At 44.6% G+C, this 19,363-nt stretch overlaps 1 protein-coding gene across 1 annotated transcript in view; it reads left to right on the top strand.

Moving 5' to 3' along the window:
- PPEF2 (protein phosphatase with EF-hand domain 2) overlaps positions 1–13,411 on the top strand; it is a 29,088-nt gene extending 15,677 nt beyond the window's left edge. The window contains exons 10-16 of the mRNA XM_003790131.2: positions 1,329–1,703; positions 3,396–3,581; positions 4,713–4,855; positions 7,824–7,930; positions 9,177–9,340; positions 10,333–10,420; positions 13,063–13,411. Coding sequence (XP_003790179.1) covers positions 1,329–1,703; positions 3,396–3,581; positions 4,713–4,855; positions 7,824–7,930; positions 9,177–9,340; positions 10,333–10,420; positions 13,063–13,316 — 1,317 coding nt within the window. The 3' untranslated portion in view covers positions 13,317–13,411. The remainder of the gene's footprint in view (positions 1–1,328; positions 1,704–3,395; positions 3,582–4,712; positions 4,856–7,823; positions 7,931–9,176; positions 9,341–10,332; positions 10,421–13,062) is intronic.
- The last annotated feature ends 5,952 nt before the right edge of the window (positions 13,412–19,363 follow it).

Below are 19,363 nucleotides of genomic sequence, written 5' to 3' on the forward strand. Positions count from 1 at the left end.
GACAGAGTGAGACCAGAGGAGCACTGAGCCCGACAGTGTGAGGTTGCTGTGAGCTATGATGATGCCATGGCACTCTACCCAGAGTGACAGAGTGACAGAGTGAGACTCTGTCTCATAAAAAAATAATAAATAAGTAAAACTACCCAAGTGAAAGGATTCGGACTGGCGGACTGGCCCTCCCTTGAGCCGGCAGTGTGGGAGAAGATGGTTATGTGCTAGTTCACGTCTGGGGGCTTTTACCCACTAAGCCTGGGACCGGAGCTGCCGAGAAAGTGAGTAGCCCTTGTCCAGTGTCAGAGTTACCTCTGTTCTATACATTCACTCTGGACTCCTCTTCAGCGTCGTTCAGTTCTGCTGACCCTCTCTGGGTGTCCTTTTTTTTCACCCTAAGCCAGTCCGCACTGGGACATGGTTTTCTGGTGTCCCCACAGTTCTTAGATGTATCTGCAGAGAGTTCCTGTTCTTTGATTACGAGCTCACACAGGTGTTTTATGAACGTGACCTTTATCTTGACATCCTTGCAGAAGCGTCTCCCTCAGTTTTCACCAGGGCCCTCCAGGGATGGCCATTCTCTTTTCTGCTCACTGCCACCATCTGCTGTGTGGCCTGACCCCTCTGTCCTGTGACCAGAATCCTCCTCCTGCTCAGCCCAGTCCCAGGGCTGTGGTGACCGTGAGCCAGTGGGAGACCTGTACTCAGTTCCTTTTGGCAAGAAGCGTGTTTTGATGATTAGGTCCAGGCTGAAGTGATTCCCTCCCTCCTTCCCTATCCTGCAGCAGGGAGAAGATGGGGACAATGGCACTTCCTGTCAAGTGCCTTTGGGGGCTGCCTCCCCCCCAGTGAGAGTGAAGTTTTTCCTCTTCACACTTGTCAGCCACACACTCTCTCTCCTCCATTGTCCTAGAATCTGAGAGACAGCAGGAAAGCCAGCGACCTTTCCTGTCCCAGCCTCTGTAGGCTCCTCCAGGGAGGCCCGGACCTAGATAGAGTCTCTCCAAGTATCTCTGAAGGACCAGGTTTTATAAACTCAAATTTGTGACAAATCAACGCTTTTGTAAAATGCAGTAGATACAAATTATTAGAAAAAGGAAATACAAACAAAAATTACAAGCCCACGGCCCTGTGCTTCAATGCTGAAGATGGCTACAGATGTTTCTCAGGCTTCCTGGCAGGGTCTCCACTGACCTGTTCCGGCCAGGAGCAGATGGGTCACAAAGAGGCACTGGTTCCCGGTGCTCAGGCTGACCTGGATGCCAACGTGTCATGTCTCTCAGAAAGGCCCTCCAGTGTCATCCTAAGCGTCCGTATCTCTTTCTGGACTTACTTAGATTGTCTCCACCATGAGGTGCAAAACGAGGAAGGAGAGCGAGAAACAGACGGAGAGGAAGAGAGGAGCCGCGCCGGCCAGCCCGGCGGACAGACCCGTGCCCTGGTTCCTCCCGCAGAGCCGCTCGCTGCCCGCCTCGCCGCTCCGGCCCGGCTCGGACCCGGCCTGCAAGGCCGGCCGCTCCTGCAGCATCCCCTGCGCCGCGCCCGCCGGCCCCCGGGAGCTGCAGGTGCGGCGCTCCGTGGACCTGGAGCTGGAGCGCTGCCGCCTACAAGCCGGCTTCCCCGCCCTCCGCGAGCGCGACGAGCCCGCGCCCCGCGCCCCCGACGCCGACACCGCGGAGCTGCTGGCGCCCACCCAGGAGGAGTGGAGGCAGGTGGGTGCGGCGGGGGGGACCCAGGACTGCTCGCCGCGCACCGCACCCGCTCCTGCCACGCAAACCAGGGCGTGTGTTTGCTTCTCTCTCTCTCTTTCTCTGTCTCTCTCTCTCATCAGTATTTGCCTAATGAAACCTGGAACAAAGAACGGAACCAAAGGAACCCCGAATCCCGGGAAGCCGTTGCCATTTTTTGTGTGTCAACAAGACCCCGCTGTAGCTGGGGGCAAAAGGGCCTGTTAACAGCTTCTGTCCTCTGTCGCCAGAGCTAAGAAGAGCTTCCCCAAATCTCCAGAACTGTGTCACAAGGCCAGTGCTGAAACAGGATATCCATGACCAAAGTTGAGTTCATGAAGAGAACTCTGTGTAGGCACAGAGTCAAATAACGAAAACGTTCTACATGTAGCTCTGAGGACTGTGACACAGCCAGCCACGTCCCAATGTGGCCTGACTTAGGGCGAGAACACCCTGCAGTTTCACGTGGCTGCAGGGGAGGTTGGGAAAGTGAGGTGCGCTCAGGAAGGGACGTCCCCACTGAACACAAGCAGGGCTCTGTCCGTGCTGGAGGAGGGGGAGGGTGGGTACCCAGTAGGGGCCGCAGTGCTTGCCACAGTAGATGGCTCAGGCACCAAAGCGGAGGGTGCACTTCACTGGGCAGGGCTGGCAGGAAGGTCCCTGAGAAGACAGCTGAAGACGTCCAGGGTGAGGTGATGACAGTGGCTTGTGTGGCTGTGCTAACAGCTACAGAAACCTGCGGGTATTTAACCTACAAAAACGGCAATTCCATATGGTCCACTCAGTAAAGAAAATAATTCAGAATTAAGCGCTAAAAGTAGTAGGCCAAAGGCTTGAGAGAGAGAAAGAGAGAGAGAGAGAGGGTGAGTTTAGGGTACATTCTCCGAGGGTTATTGATGTGGGTTTCACCAATTTAGAACTGAAATTTTAAAACATGAATCCCTTTTTTTGCAAAATGTGACTTCATAGTAATATGCTGATACTTACAAATCAAATGCAGTTTTTTTCTTAAAAGTAAATATGGGAAATATTAGCCGTCAGCAATCAGAATACACTCTTTTTCACCCGAGCTATGTTAGATTAACAGTGTTTTTCTGAGTAGTAACACTGGGGTAGAATCTGAACTGCTAGAAAAATTGCACAGCTCTTCTGCAAGTTCTTTTTAAAATTTTAAAATTAAGAGATAAAATATCTGATTGTAGTTTCCCAGGATCATAACTGGGGTCTTGTGAAGGCTGCAGGAGAGTCTCTCGTGCCAGTCCCAGGACCTCCATATCCTCTTTGGGACAAGGGTCCAGGAGCCTGGGGCGCTGGCACTGACGGAAGACTGTGGGCCACAATTCAAGCACCTTTCAGGACCACTGTATGTGTTTGACACACTGTCCTGTCACATGAGGTTTATTTTAAAAAATGTAGGTATTTACTTGTCAACTAATCTATACATGCACACACTCATTTTGTGAGTAATCAAAAATTCTGGAAACTTCGGGTCCCCAAATATAAATGTATGTCAGATATCTATTGCATGGAAATTTACTCATGTGTTTTTATTCAAGTACATTCTTTCTCTTCTTCTTCCTCCTTCTCTCCCGCTTCTTCACCCCCGTCTTTTCACATGAATGCCTCTGAATGAGTATCTGTCTAGTTTTAGGAGAGAAACCACCTGGGTCTTTTCAGGTTGTCGATATCCTGTGGAGTGATCCTGTGGCTCAGGAGGGCTGCAGGGCCAACACTGTGCGAGGCGGAGGCTGCTATTTTGGTCCTGATGTGACAGAACAGTTGCTACAGAAATACAACCTGCAGTTCCTGATCCGGTCACATGAATGCAAGCCCGAAGGCTACGAATTCTGCCATGGCCGCAAGGTGGGTGAGGGCTCTGCAGCAGCACAGCTCTGTGTGTCCCCACAGTGGTGCCAGTGGCTCTGTCTGCATGAGTGAAGGCTCTCGGTTTCCATGACCAGCTGTGTCTAGTATTTGTTGCCCACTTGCTCAAAGTGATGAAGTCCTTGATAGCTTCTTTCAAACTCAAAATTTGGTTAAGGCCACTGCTCACTGGTACCTGGAGTGTAAGCACCAGATATATTCCCATTTTATGGATGGGAATAGGAGGCCAGTGTTCCCAGCCGTGTCGCTATTGCCTAACTTAATGCCACTAGGATGGGATTCTGTATTCACAGGGTACTGACTCTACAGGGGAATAACAGGTTTCCATGCATAAAATGATTTGGGCTCAACTAATACAAGAAGTGATTCATGAAATGGTCGTGCTGTACAAGTTTCTTTATTGCAGAACCTCTGAGAACCTTTAATTTCCCATGTTCATTATAAATTTCCAGGAAGAGATACAGCGTCTAGCACTTCCCAAAGTATTGACAAAGGAAACTCATTTCACACAGCACCTTGGGAGGCACAACTGGCCAAAGGACACTCCACTTTAGGGGGTAACATCAGCTTTTCAGAACTGACACAGCTGCTGGTTGTAGCGGCCACCCCAGTTTATCACACCTAGCCCGCCTTTGCGTTGAACTAAATGAGGTGTTTTCTATGACGTGGTACCTGGAGGGATAAAATAAATATTTTTATTTTCACTTGGGACAAAATTGTGAAGGAAACATGTTGTGGAAGTCCTATCAGAGTTTAAGTTTCTGTGACTTGAGCCACAACTCCTGCCCTATTAGCATTTATGACTTAAAGAAAAGAAAGAGGAAGAATGAAAGAGAAAGAAAGAAAGGGAGAGAGGGAGGGAGTAAGGGAGAAAGGGAGAGAGGAAAGGAGGAGAGAAAGGGGGGGAGGATGAGGGAAGGAAGGAAGGAAGGGAGGAGGGAGGGAGGGAGGAAGGGAGGGAGGAAGGAAGGACGGACGGACACACGCACGCCCGGCCCACAGATGCACAGAGGCACAGCAGTCTCTGAAGTTGGGTTGGGCTGGACCGGATCAAGGATGCTGCCTTTTTCAGTAATGGTAAATGCCTGTCTCTCTCTTGTTTTGGTTTAGGTATTAACCATCTTTTCTGCCTCCAACTACTATGAAGTTGGCAGTAACAGAGGGGCCTATGTCAAACTAGGACCAGCCCTGACCCCACATATCGTGCAGTACCAAGCTAACAAGGCGACCCACACGCTAACCATGAGGCAAAGGCAAGACTTCTCCAATGAGTACTTTTCAGAAAAAAATGTAGTGTTTGTAGAACCTTGGAAGTGTCCAATATCATTACATTTATCTGAATTCTACGTGAGAACTGGGAATGGACATTACAGCAGGGGTCTCTTCTCCATATACTTTTTTGTGTCTACTTACCATCACTAATGGGAGGAACACATTTGTTTCCTGCAGAAGTTATTTTCAATGGGTGTTTCCTGGGTAAAGCCATATCCCAGGCCACAGAGTCTTTCTAGGGTTACTCTTCTATTTTCTCTCATCCTTAAGTCCTGTGTGTTACCCCATAAACCAGCACCAGAGGTTCCTTCACTATCTGGAAATTTGGCAGATGAATTTGGTGCACACATTTAACAATGCCTCTTGTGGCTGCTGAGATGATTCTGAGTTATAACCTTAGATGGGAGCTTACTTTTAATACATACTGTTATAAAGAATATACGTATGTCTCACAGTGAACTTATGAATTACATATTGTCGTTAATTTCAGTTTACAGATAAGATCATTAAAGAACAAAGGTTAAGCCAGCTGGCCTATGGTCACCCAGCTAAGAAGTGAAGGTGGGCCTTGATTGAGGCAGTCTGATTTCGGAACCGACACATTTAACCACTATGCAGTGCTGCCCGCTACAGAGGGGATGGCCTCAGAGAATAGACAATGCTAACAGGTGCAGTGTTAGTGCCACCGGACAAGCTTCTTTTTATTTTATTTGATATTTTATTGTATTATTTGACAGAGTCTAGCCTCTGTTACCCAGGCTAAAGTGCTATGGCTTCAGCCTTGCTCGTAACAACCTCAGACTCCTGGTGAACAAGCTTCTTTAATTATTTAGCCTAGAGTAGAAATCAAAATAGACAAAGTTGCCACAAGTCAAGAAGATAGAGAACAGCACATTAATATTTAGCATTTAACCCCATGGTGCTGTGGAGGTGTATTATTTTAAATCACTCAGGGTTATTAAACACAGGCCAGCCTCACCCACAAAGAAGAGTCACGGGAAAATAAACCCGCCACGTGAGTCAGACACGCCAGCAGCAAGTCATCTGCTCAACTTCCTGAGAAGTCAGCGCCTGAGCCTCCCTCACCTCCCTCACCTCCCTCTCATTAGGGACCAGGGGCAAGGCTGGCGCCTGGGACACCTAATTCCATAGGATTTAAGTTGTCACATTACAGAAGGCATCACGACAGGGAATCCTGTATATAGCTGCTCTAATAAGATCAGCAGAGAATCTTCAGCTCTTGGAAATGTTCACTGACTGCATTCTTAAGCACCACATCACCTAAGTCACCCAGAAGTCATTTACTCAATGACGTCAGCTGTGCTAAGCACAGCAGAGAACCTGGACATGAGGGGCCCTGACTGGGCAGCCATAAGTGACGTCTCAGTGTCCATAACTCAAGAAAACACTCGTTCCTTAGAGGAACACTTTCCTTTGTGTTTAAATCCACTCTCATGAGAGTGGCATAGCCAGCGTGGGGTCCAGCTGTCCAGATGGACTCCTGGCCACATCCCTTGTTAGCTTTGTGACCTTGAGGTCATTATCCTGTTTCTCTTTCCCTAATGGGCACAATGATCATACCTACTTCAGTGGGTGCTGGGGGATTAATGAGCTGTGCATTTAGCAAGTGCTTAATATATGCTGCCTGCCATAGAGCTTAGGAGCCTTGTACACCCAGATGGCTCCTGAGAACATTGCCATGGTCCCTCCCTGCATAACTATTCATGGCTATGGTTTACCAGAAAAAAGGCTTTAATGCTTTGCCTGAATAGTATTTTTTAAATGTTTTGGGATTCTATACTTCTTTTAACCTCTGACAAAACAGCAAATTCCAGAAAAAGCACATATGCTCACATACCCATGAAATGTGGGATGAGTTTTAGGTGGTTCACAGTTTTTAAAAGTCTGTTATGCTAAGTACCTTACACTGCAATGAAGACTTTTATCAACCATGGTTAAAATGCTTTATTAAAAAGCATTTTTAATAAAATGCTGGGGAAGATAGGATATCTGATTGTTATTTACAGAACGACTGGTTCCTCAATGAGACATTTCAAATAAAGTTTGTTTATCTTTTATCTCTTTTTATATCTATTTTTTGTACTCAACTACAGATATTTATTGAGCACTTACTTTGGCCCAAGTGCCGTGTCTAGGATTACTTTACTGACCCAGTAAGAGTGGGAATATTAAATTCATGTTATTTCACTATTTATAAATCTTGCCTTCTGGCTGTTTAGCATAACAATACATTATAAGGAAAGCATGACAATTATGAAAACACAACATTTTCCGAATATTTTCTGTGTGCCTGGCTTTCTTCTAAGCACTGTGCATGCCTTTTACCCATTTATCCTTCATCATAACCCTGTGAGGCAGAGGTGGATACCAGTCTTATCCATATTTTACAGATGGGGAGATTGAGGTTAGATACTCCACCATGAAGGTGATCTTTCTCCAGAGCCTCTTCTCCAACCACTGTCCTGTGCTAGCAAGGACAGCAGTGGTCCCCAAACTGGCCCTGTTTGTGCATAGCAGGAAAAGTGGGGAGCTCTTTCTCCCCAAACCGAGCTCTCGGCAGGGGGAGACATTAAGAAATAGAGAGGAAGGGGGGAGGGAGGGGGGAGAGGGTGGAGGGAGAGGGATTCGAGGGTTCACTTCTGTGGTTCATCTTGCAAGGGTACAAGTGAATCTTTCTATGAGTAGACTATGAATGTTTTGACATAATAACTAAGAAAGTTACATGAAGGCTATGTTAACCAGTTTGATGGAAATGTCATGGATTATGTGTGAAAACATCACACTGTACCCCCAAAGTGCATCAATGTACACAGTTACCATTCAATAAAAAAAAAAAAAGAAAGAAATAGAGAGGAGAAAAGTGGTAAAACCTGTGACTTTTCTTTAATACTAACTTTTAAAAATATTCCTTCTCATCTTCTGTTCCAGGATTAGCAGAGTAGAGGAATCCGCTCTGAGAGCTCTTCGAGAAAAATTATTTGCTCATTCCTCAGATCTTCTTGGTGAATTTAAGAAGTATGATGTAGAAGCAACTGGTAAGGAAAAGGCCCATAGAGAAAGGAAGCTGACCAGAAGACCTGTCTCTGCACCTCATATTTATTGAATGAATGAATGAATGAACATAGTCACTTCACTACTTCTTCCACTTCATTCAACTTAATGAACATTTATCTTTTTCTAAATTTTGAAGTTCTGAGCTTTAAACAGAATATGAACTTGGCCAAATATAGATGGAGATGGTGAAAAAGAAATGGAGTCAGGGCAGGGTGAGGCTAGAACTGAGCAAAAAACATGGGAGGGGAGGGGACAAGAGTACATTTCAGACCAGCAGAAGATCTAGGACTTGACTTGTGGTTGTTGTGTGTTTACCTGTTCCACGATCTACTATCTAAGCTCAAAATTCGGTCTTTGCCCAACTCAGTGAAATGTATAATGGACGTTTATTAAATATAACCCTTTTTAAAAATTGCTGTAACATTTATAAATTCCTAGCAATATTCTCTCGTCTACACATATTATAGGCTTCTAAGAGTTTTAGTGAATACTGTATTCTAAGGAATTTAGAATTTTTTTCTTTTGTTTTTTTTTTCTTTTTTTGAGACAGAGTCTCACTTTGTTGCCCTTGATAGAGTGCCGTGGTGTCACACAGCTCACAGCAACCTCCAACTCCTGGGCTTAGGTGATTGTCTTGCCTCAGCCTCCCAAGTACCTGGGACTACTGGCGCCAGCCATGACGCCCAGCTACTTTTTCTATTTTTAGTAGAGACGGGGTCTCGCTCTTGCTCAGACTATTCCCAAATTCCAGAGCTCAGGAGATCCACCTGCCTCAACATCCCAGAGTGCAGGGATTATGGGCATGAGCCACCTCACCCAGCCCAAATTCAGGAGATTGAATTAAGAACAACAGCCACCATCTGTGCTGCGTGTGTGTCCTGTTTTCTGACATTATTTACATAAGGCTTGTGTAGCTTCCAGTGTTGCCAAGTTTAATAATAAAAAATTCAGCATGCCCAGTGAGGTTTGATCTAGACAGATAAATAGACAATGAGTAATTTTTGTGCAGTCTTTGGCACATATTTTGACTGTGTCGTTTGCTTGGAATTCAGCTTCACGTGAATCCTGTGTTTTAATCTTGCAAGTCCAGTTTCCAGCCATCTCTGCCACGGCCAGGAGAAATAGTGACAGTGCCTGCGACTATTATCTCTCTAACTTACAGGCAGAAAGTTGGGCGAGAAAGTAGGCTTAAGGGTGACAAGTCTGCAAGTTGGCTTTCTGCTGCAGGTTTGATCCCCCTGAGCGACTGGGCGGCAGCCGTGGAGTCCGTGCTGCGGCTGGGCCTGCCCTGGCGCATGCTGCGGCCGCAGCTGGTGAGCAGCTCGACAGATAACGCGCTGGAATACAAGTCCTGGCTGGACGACTTGGCCAAAGAGCAACTGAGCCACGAGGTAATGGTGTGGAGAGGGGGATGCACGTGTGTTCTGAACTACGAAGCCCTTTACAGAAAATTCGGAGTGGGAAATAACCACTGAATGAGACCCCAAAAGGCAGGATGGGGAGAGATAGGAACAGGCAGAGTTGTTTGTGTGTGTCAGACTTTGTGTGAAGTGACTGACACCTGTTGCCTTGGTTAGTCTTCAGAACCACCCGAGAGGGGAGTATTATTAGCACTGTCACACTGTCATTAATTAATTAGAACTTTGCGTCGCAGAAGTTGTAAGTCGAGATTGAACCCAATCTGTCCGACTTCAAGGCCCAGGTTCTATCCTCCACAGCCTGCTTCTTCTCCCATTTTAAAAAAGTATTTATTCAATACATATTTATTGAATATGTAATTATGTGAGATCTTGGCTAAGTGCTTTTTATTTTTTGAGACAGAGTCTCACTTTGTGACCCTTAGTAGAGTGCGGTGGTGGTGTCACAGCTCACAGCAACCTCAAACTCTTGAGTAGCTGGGAATATAGGCACCTGTCATAATGCCCAGCTGTTTTTAGAGATGGGGTCTCACTCTTGCTCGGGCTGGTCTCAAACTTCCGAGCTCAGTCAATCCACCCACATTGACCTCCCAGAGTGCTAGGATTACGGGTGAGAGACACCTCGCCTGGACAGCTAGGTACTTTTACAAAACAAATTTATGAACTATAATTTACGTACTATGCAGTTCATCCATTTAAAGTATACAATTCAATGGTTTTTAGTATATTTGCAGGTAAGTGCAACTAGCACCACAGTCAATTTTAGAACATTTTCATTATGAGGTGGGAACTTCTGAAACCACAAGATTAAGCGGAAGCTGAAGAGGGTGGCTGGGGTGGAGGATGGTAAAATACCTTCAGGTTATTTCAAGAGCAGGTGGTTGTCAGGGTTGATTGTGTGTTAACTGTATGTTAGGACAAGCCTAAACATAAGTCATGGAAAGGAAATGAGATTTTTTTTGCAGAACATACAGTCCAGTTTGCTGGAAAAACTGTATAGAAACCGATCCAACCTGGAGACCATTTTTAGGATCATAGACAGTGATCATTCAGGTAAGACACTCACCATTCTGTCATTTCTGATGCACAGAGGGTCTTGTACCTCAAACCCCTCAGTTTTCTTCCTAATTTGTCCGGATTTATCTCCACTTAGGCACTCTGGGAAAAAGTAGGTAGAAGCAATGCTTACAAATGTCAAACACTAATAAAGTACTTGGGCAGTACAAGCGCCCCATGTGGAAGGGCAGGGCAGGGCAGAATGAAGGTGAACTGAATGAGAGCTTCTTATAGGAAGAATAATTTCTGGAAGACGTGAGATCCTTTATAGTTCCATCAAAGATAGCTGCACATTAATGAGGATTGCCTAGAAGAGAAAGGACTTTGCAAGAAATAAAAAAAGGAAAGCATTTTTTGAAAAATACTTTAAATTTTGAATAATTATAGATTCATGGGAAGTTAGAAAAATATATAGGGAGTGCACAGCTAAGGACACAACAATTAAAGCCAATAGATGATCTTCAGGATGGGAAAAGATATTTGCATGTTATGAATCTGACAAAGGGTTGATAACTGGAAATTACCAAGAACCAAAATCAATCAATGAAAGGGGAGCGCGCAATCCTATCTATCACTGAGCAAGAGACATGAACAGAAACTTTTCTGAAGAAAACAGATGAATGACCAACAAACATATGAAAAAATGCTCATCATCCCTAATCATCAGAGAATTGCAAATCAAAACTACCCTGAGATATCACCTAACCTCAGGGAGAATAGCCCACGTCACAAAGTCCCAAAGCTGTAGGTGCTGGCATGGATGTGGAGAGAAGGAAACACTTTTATACTGCTAGTGGGACTGCAAACTAATACAGCCTCTTTGGAAAGAAGTATGGAGAACCCTCAAAGAACTCAGAATAGACCTTCCATTTGATCCTTCAATCCCATTACTAGGTATCTACCCAGAAGAAAAAAATCATTTTAAAGGCATTTGCACTGGATTGTTTATTGCAGTTCAATTTATAATTGCCAAGATGTGGATACAACCTGGGAACCCATCAACCCAGGAATGAATTAATAAACTGTGGTGTATGTACACAATGGAATACTATTCAGCCATAAAACAAGATAGAGACTTTACAACTTTTATATTAACCTGGATAGAGTTGGAGAACCTTCTTTTTAGTAAAGTATCACAGGAATAGAAAAGCAAGTATCCAATGTACTCAATACTATTAAGAAGCCTTTGTGTCTGTATATTTCCTTTAGCATAATAATTTCAGGGTTCACTCCAGGGAATGGATATACCACCTTTTGTTTATTTGGTCATGAGTTCATAGACATTTGGATTATATCCACTTTCTTTGCCTATTATGCTCTGTGCATGATGCTTTTATGAACGTTCATGTATGCTTTTTTGTGTGAACATGTATTTTCAGGAGCACAATTGTCAGATCATATGGAAATTCTATGTTTGACTTCTTGAGGGATTGCTAAACTGTTTTCCACAGCGGCCATTCCATTTTACATTCCCACCACTAAAGTATGAGGGTTCCCATTTCTCTACATCTTCACCAACATTGTTATTTTCCTTTTTTGTTTTTTAGTTTTTGTAGTAGCCATCTTACTAGGTATGAAGTATCACTTTATGGTTCTGACTTGCATTTCCCTAATAACTTATGATGTTGAGCATGCGTTTGTGTGCTTTTATCCATTCCTATAACTTCTGTGGAGCAATGGCTATTCAAATCTTTTACCATTTAAATATTGGGTTATTGGTCCTTTTATCTGAGTTGCAACAGTTATTCATATATGCTAGAGACAAGGATTTTTTTCTGATTGAAATATTTGCAAATTTTCCTTCTGATTTTGTGGATTATCTTTTCACTTTCTTAGGATTATCCTTTGATGCACAAAAGTTTCTAATGTTGAAAAATTTAATTTATCTTTTTCTTTTGTTAATTGTGCTTTTGGATGTCACTGCTAAGAAAGTCTTGCATAATCCAGGGTGACAAAGGTTTACACTTATGTTCTCTTCTAAGAGATTTCTAGTTTTAGCTCTTACAGTTAGGTCTTTGATCCTTATTGAGTTAATTTTCTTAATATAGTGAGAGGCAAGGGTCTGACTTCTTTCCTTTGAATGTGGGTATCTAGTTGTCCTCCAACCCCATAATTGTTGAAAACAATTCTTTTCCCATCAAATGATACTGAAATCCTTGTAAAAAATAGATTGACCATAGATGTATGCTCCAAAGATGTAAGGCTTTTTATAAGTAGAATAAATTAGTTTACATTTGAGATTATTTAAAACAGGGTTTCTCTGCACTGGTACTACTGATATAATTCTTTGTTTTGGGATTTATCTTATCTTGTGCATTGTAGCATATGTCACAGATACCCTGGCCTTAACTGCTGGAAGTTAGCAGCACCTCACCCCCACCCCAGTTATGACAAACAGAGATTTGTCTCCACACATTGCCCAATGCCTACTAGAGGGAGGGGAGCAAAGCTGCTCCCAGCTGAGAACCCTTGACAGGCCACTGGTTCCATGGGATCCTCTTGGGAGGTTAAGCTAGCCACTAGGCCTTGGGTGCTCTTGTCTGCTAAACAGTAAGGAGCAGGTGCCTTGTAAGGATGCTAGAGGAAATGAACGTTGAAAACTAGACGATTCACTGAAGTGACTTCCTCTGTCCGATTAGGGTTCATCTCCCTGGATGAGTTCAGACAGACCTGGACGCTGTTCAGCTCTCACATGAAAATCGACATCACGGATGACTGCATCTGTGGCCTTGCTCGGAGCATCGATTTCAACAAGGACGGCCACATCGACATCAACGAGTTCCTGGAGGCCTTCCGCCTTGTGGAGCAGTCCTGCTCAGAGCGCGATGCCTCAGGCTGCCCACAAGCCACACACACTAATGACAGGCACCACGGCAGCCCGGATGCGCGCTAGGAGCAGCCTGGTCGCCGTCGCCCACGGTGCCTCACAGGCAGGCTGAGCATGTGGCTGGAACACCTCCCTGCTCTGTGTGGATTGGGGGACTTCATGCTGAGGAGCCACCTACCGCGTGCATCGCCATCACCCATGCGTTTGGATGTGGGTGGTGTGGCATGCGTATGTGTTTGTGAGTGCACAGGTGCCCAGTCCCATCTCTGTATCTTTACAAAGTAGAACTCAGGGAAAAGTGTTTTTAAATTCTGAAATTTAGTCAAGCTAAGAGCCATTGATGATCCATCCCTTCATGGTTTTTCTTTTATACCTTTTATTTATTGTTTTTAAAATGTCAGTTGGTAAAGAAAAGTGATGAAAAATTGGACATATAGTCCCATGACCCAAACACATGGAATTTTTCATTATTTACTTTTTCTTGTAACCACAGTGCTTATATAATTTTATGTTTTTCTTTTTTAAAAAATAAATTGACATCTAATTGTACATACCTCCCCATGATACTACGTAGTGTTCGTGATCTAACAGGTACATAACTGGACTCTGTTCAGCCATTCTCTAGTTGTTAAACATATGTATTCTTTCTACTTTTTGATTATGATAAATAACACGGTGGTTAATAACTTCATACATACAGCTTGTTTTACACAAATCTTTTGATTTGTACATTGTTCTTAGTGTACAATCCCAGGAATGGGATTGCATTGTGGAAAGATGTCGCATCATTTTGGGTTCTCTAGTGAAGCAGAGCCAGTAGACTATCCATGTACTAAAGGATTCAGCTCCCGTAATTATGGGAGCTGACAAGTCCTGAGGTGTGCGATCCACCAGGAGAACCAGGACAGCTGCTAGTGTAAGTTCCGGTCTAATTCCAAAGCCTTAGAATCAGAAGAGGCAAGGATGTAAGTTCCAGTTTGTGTCTAAGTATTAAGGAAAAGACTGATATCTTAGCTCAAAGACAGACAGAGAGAACAGCTCTTTCTTCCTGGGCTTTTATCATAAGCAGGCCTTCAGCAGACTGGGGAGGACAATCCCCTGTACTTAGTCTCCTCCAGAAACACCCTCCAGACACACCTCCAAATAATGTTTCCCAATGGGCGGCGCCTATGGCTCAAAGGAGTAGGTAGGGTGCTGGCCCCATATGCCGGAGGTGGTGGGTTCAAACCTAGCCCTGGCCAAAAACTGCAAAAAAAAAAAAGTTTATCCAAATATGTGGGTGTCCCATGTGAACATTTTGTGAACAAAGGTACATTTAGCTGTATCTCCCGTTTTCTGCGTGTGGACACTGTGGGCAGCTTGCGGAACACCCTGCAGTCCATTTCTTCACACACCCCCCATAAATCTTTATGCAGCACCTAATGACTAGTCAGCACCAGATGCTGTGTCAGGCACTGCAGATACAAAGATGAGCGGGACATTGGCTCCACTTTGTCTAATTCAGTATTGCTCAAACTTGGATGCATGTTAAAAAATACTTAGGCCTGGCTCAGCGCCTATAGCTCAAGCGGCGAGGGCGCCAGCCACCTACACCAGAGCTGGCAGGTTTGAATCCGGCCCAGGCCTACCAAACAGCAATAACAACTACAACCCAAAAATAGCCAGGTCTTGTGGCAAGCGCCTATAGTCCCAGCTACTTGTGAGGCTGAGGCAAGAGAATCACTTGAGCCCACGAGCTGGAGGTTGCTGTGAGCTGTGACGCCACAGCACTCTACTGAGGACAACATAATGAGACTCTCTCTGTCTCAAAAACAAAAAACAAAAAACAAAAAAACCTAGGCCTGGATGTCACTCCAGAACACTTAAAGCAGAATCTTGGGGCAAGGATCATGGGCAATAAAGTCTTTAAATAAACCTTCAAGGTTTATTACTGATTCTACTGTTTAGCCAGGCTTAAGAACCATTTATGTAACTGATCTTAGATCAATGACTAGTTCTGAGACGGCCATCAAGAGACTGGGTTTATGAAGTTCTTAAGCAACTTTAATGAGCAGAGGTGCCTTCTAGTTCACACCCTGGAAACACAGACCAGGTCAATACCCTGGCAGGCCACAGGCCCCACCTGACCTGCCAGTTGCTGACACAGATCAGCAGTTTCAGTCATCCCCAGTGGAATGTTCTGTTGCGTTTCTCTCCCTTAAGGGTACTTTATACTTTCTGATCAAACAAACTCTGGGGTCTTATACCAGCCAGACTTCCACATTCACTTTTCACATCTCGCCTTCCTGAGTTTGCATCCAATTCACACTGAGCTCTGAGACCTTTGGGTTTGAGGCAGGAAAGCAGCTTTGCTTGGCTGCACCCCGCCCCAGGTTTCAAAGGGAAGTCTCATGTAAGGACACAGCGAGAACCTCTAACTCAGAGGACTTTGCCCTTAATCAGAGCAAGGATGATGGAACTACAGGTGCAGGGAAAGCGGCTGCAGCTAAAATCCTAACGGAACATCAGGACTCCCAGGTTTTCATTAGGAAAAGGAAACACTGGGGGCTGAGCTCAGCTGCAGCTTCAGGGACTAGAACTGCCGGCCTGGTCACTCCCAAACCAAAGATGATTTGCTGTTGTGTAACAGCACAGCAGAGCCCCACAGCCCCCTGAGGACCCCAAGTGCTGCTGATTTATTCTGGGGAGGACCTGGAAGTGAAGGGGGTTTGGAACCCTCACGGACAAGCTCACTGAATACTGGCTGGAGGCCCTGGATTTTCACATAAAGAGGATTTTAACTAGGAAGAGAATTTTCTAAGTTACTGTCTTTACCTAAGCATAAGTTTGGAATCAACTGTCCAATAAAATACAGAGAAAACATAACAGAATTTGACAAATAGTTAACAGATTTAATGTGTTAGTGATTAATGATTAGAGATTAAAACGTGATTTCTGGAATTCCTCCTCACATTGCCTCACACACTTCACCCTCAATTAAGAAAACTACTTGATTTATACACTTCAGAAAAATGAGATGCCTAAAGATGAAGTTTTTATCCACATGACTGATAGTCTCTGAATTCATCATCATGGTACTTTTATAGCCATGGTCTAAGCACAGTTCTCTATACCTGGACAAAGATCAGCTTTGTGAAAAATGCTGAATTAGTCCCAGCTAACCAGGAGGCTGAGGCAGGACAATCAGTTGACACCACGAGTTCAAGGCTATTATCACACCTGTGAACAGCCACTGCCATGGAGCCTGGGCAACAGAGCAAGACCCCAGCTCCAGGAAGAGAAACATTCTGAGTGGGAGTCCCCAGGAGGAGCCCCCTTAACTTGTAGATGGCATGATCCTTCCCTATGGCTGCTGTTACAAATACTGCAAACTTTGTACCTTAAAACAACACAAATTTATTCTGGAGAATTAGAGGTTTGAAGTCCCACACAGGCCTCACAGGCTAAAACCAGGCAGCCGGCAGCCCTGCCTTCCTCTCTGGGGTCTGGGAGATAATTCCATTCCTGCCTTTTCCGACTTGTGGGCTGCCCGCGTGCCCTGACGTGTGGTCACTTCCTCCATCATCAAAGCCAGCAAAGGATACTGGGCATCTTCTCATATCACCAAGTCTGACCTCTTCTGCCCCCTTTCCACTGCTAAGGCCCCTGTGATTCCAGGAACCACCTACATAACCCAGGAAAGGTCTCATCATCTCAAAGCCCCCCCAGTTAATTCCATCTACAAAGTCCCTTTGATACATAAAGTGATGTTCAAGGGTCCAAAGATTAAAACCTGGACATCTTTGGGGAGGGCTATTATTCTGTCCCTCACTGATGGCTCCAGATAAACCTGAGGTCCTGTCCACGGCCTATTTGGGAATCTCTGGTGGATGTCAAAGGCTCAGCTCATTTCCTCTCTCTCAGTCCCAGGCAGCTTTCCTTGTAATGAAGTTCCTGCAGCTGCCCCCCACATTTCTTTCCCTTCTTACTCAACCCTGCACTTCAGTGGGAAGGGACATTTCAAGATGGTTTTGGGGGCTCAGCGCCTGTAGCTCGAGCGGCTAGGGTACCAGCCACATGCACTGGAGCTGGCAAGTTCGAATCCAGCCTGGGCCCAGCAAAATGACAACTACAACCAAAAAATAGCTGGGCATTGTGGTGTGTGCCTGTAGTCCCAGCTACATGGGAGGCTGAGGCAAGAGAATCGCTTAAGTCCGAGAGTTGGAGTTTGCTGTGAGCTGTGACGCCATGGCACTCTACCCAGGGCAACAGCTTGAGAATCTGTCTCAAAACAAACAAACAAACAAAAAAACAGAAACAAGATGGTTTTGGGGGTTTGTTGGGAGACAGTCTCACTCTGTCACCCTGGGTAGAGTGCCATGCCCTCAGTCTAGCTGACCAGCAACCGCAAACTCTGGGGCTCAAGCCAACATCCTCCTGCCTCAGCCTCCCAAGTAGCTGGGACTTCAGGCACCACCATAATTGCCCTGTTACTTTTTCTTTTTTAGGAGAGACGGGCTCTCGCTCTTGCTCAGGCTAGTTATGAACTCCTGAGATCAGGGATCTGCATACCTTGGCTTCCATGAATATGAGAAGTAGAGGCCGGAGGCACCATGCTTAGCAAACATGATTTTTATTTATTATCTCATTGGTATTTGTTGAGTAATTCTGTTATTAAATTTGCTCATCTTTCTTGGAATTTGGAACATTCTACCAAATTGTTCAATTTGATTATAAACCCTTAGGGATCATCAAACACCTCCTTTGACATTATTTACCTGGGGCATAGTTAAAACAAAAGTATATTCCCTATAGTCTCAGTCAGAAAACATGTTTAAGAACATAAAGAAGTTAAACTACCAATGTTACAAATATTTCTTTTAGAGATGGGACCTCACTGTGTTATCCAGTCTGTTCTTAAACTCCTGGCCTCAAGTGATCCTCCCACCTAAGCCTCCTACAGTACTGAGATTATGGACCAGTCACCAGGCCTGCCAAACCAGCATTTAGCCAAAACATGTTTCCACTTGGGCCTTAACTGGAGGGACTAAGTCTTGTTACCTCAAGGAAAGGGACAGATTTCTTAGAAGACCCAGGTAAAGCAGGGACAGAACCAGGGTCCAGAGCATGACATGGGGTCATTTGGTGTCACTCCCCTTGGAACTAGGGAGAAGCAGGATAGTGCGGGATCCACAGTCATTGTTGAAAGAGTAGCAATAGAATGTTCTAGATCTTTATTCTAAAGCAATGTCCATAACATTACTCAGCAAATTATCTTCACTTTTGAGAGAAGTACAGCTTCTAAAATCCACTAAGCTCATTGAAAACTACTGATGTATATTTTAATATTTTTTCATAAAGGTAACATCCAATTCAAATAATGTGTTAAATGACTTTTTAAAGTCTATACCATTCCAGACATAAACTACCATTAACATCTTTTCAGATTTGTTCACATATAAATTTGTTGGTATATACCATTTTTGAAGAATGTGAAGTTATAGGATTTGTTCCTGCTTTTTTCACCTAACAGTTATACCTTAGTCATGTTTTTCATAATCTTACATACAAATCTACTTGGCTCTTTCTAATGACTACCAAGTGCGTACCATCATACGGGTGACCACAATTATTTGACTAGTCCTCACGTGCTGAACACTTAGAAAAACATTTTTTCAACATTCTGAACAGCCCTGCGCTAAATATCTGTCCATCTGTCAGAATTGCATGGCCAAGGCATATCCCTAGACGTGGAAGTGCAGGGCCATCACTGTGTGTATTCTCCATGTTTCCAGCCTGAAATCCATCTGTATTTCCTCTTCGTGAAGAGGTGAACTGCTTATTCATGTTCCTGGTTTATTTTTCTTCTGTGATGAGCCTTTTTCTTTCTTATTTATGTTAAGGTCTTTTATATAAAGAAAATCAGTCCTCTGATAGGTGAACTGAGATCCCCTCCTTCTGATATTTTCCTTCTCACTTTGTTTACTGTTGAACTTACCTCTTCTCTAGATAGACGTGAAAACCACTGTCTTAAGGTTTCTGCTTCCATGTTCTGGCTTCAGATTCACCCACCCACTTGAAATGCCTGCACCACCACTAGATGTGCAGACTCCCCTGCCACTTCCTGCCCGTCA

The sequence above is a fragment of the Otolemur garnettii genome, unplaced genomic scaffold, assembly GCF_000181295.1.
Source record: "Otolemur garnettii isolate 467f Iridium unplaced genomic scaffold, OtoGar3 scaffold00039, whole genome shotgun sequence".
In the NCBI taxonomy this organism is placed as follows: domain Eukaryota; kingdom Metazoa; phylum Chordata; class Mammalia; order Primates; family Galagidae; genus Otolemur; species Otolemur garnettii.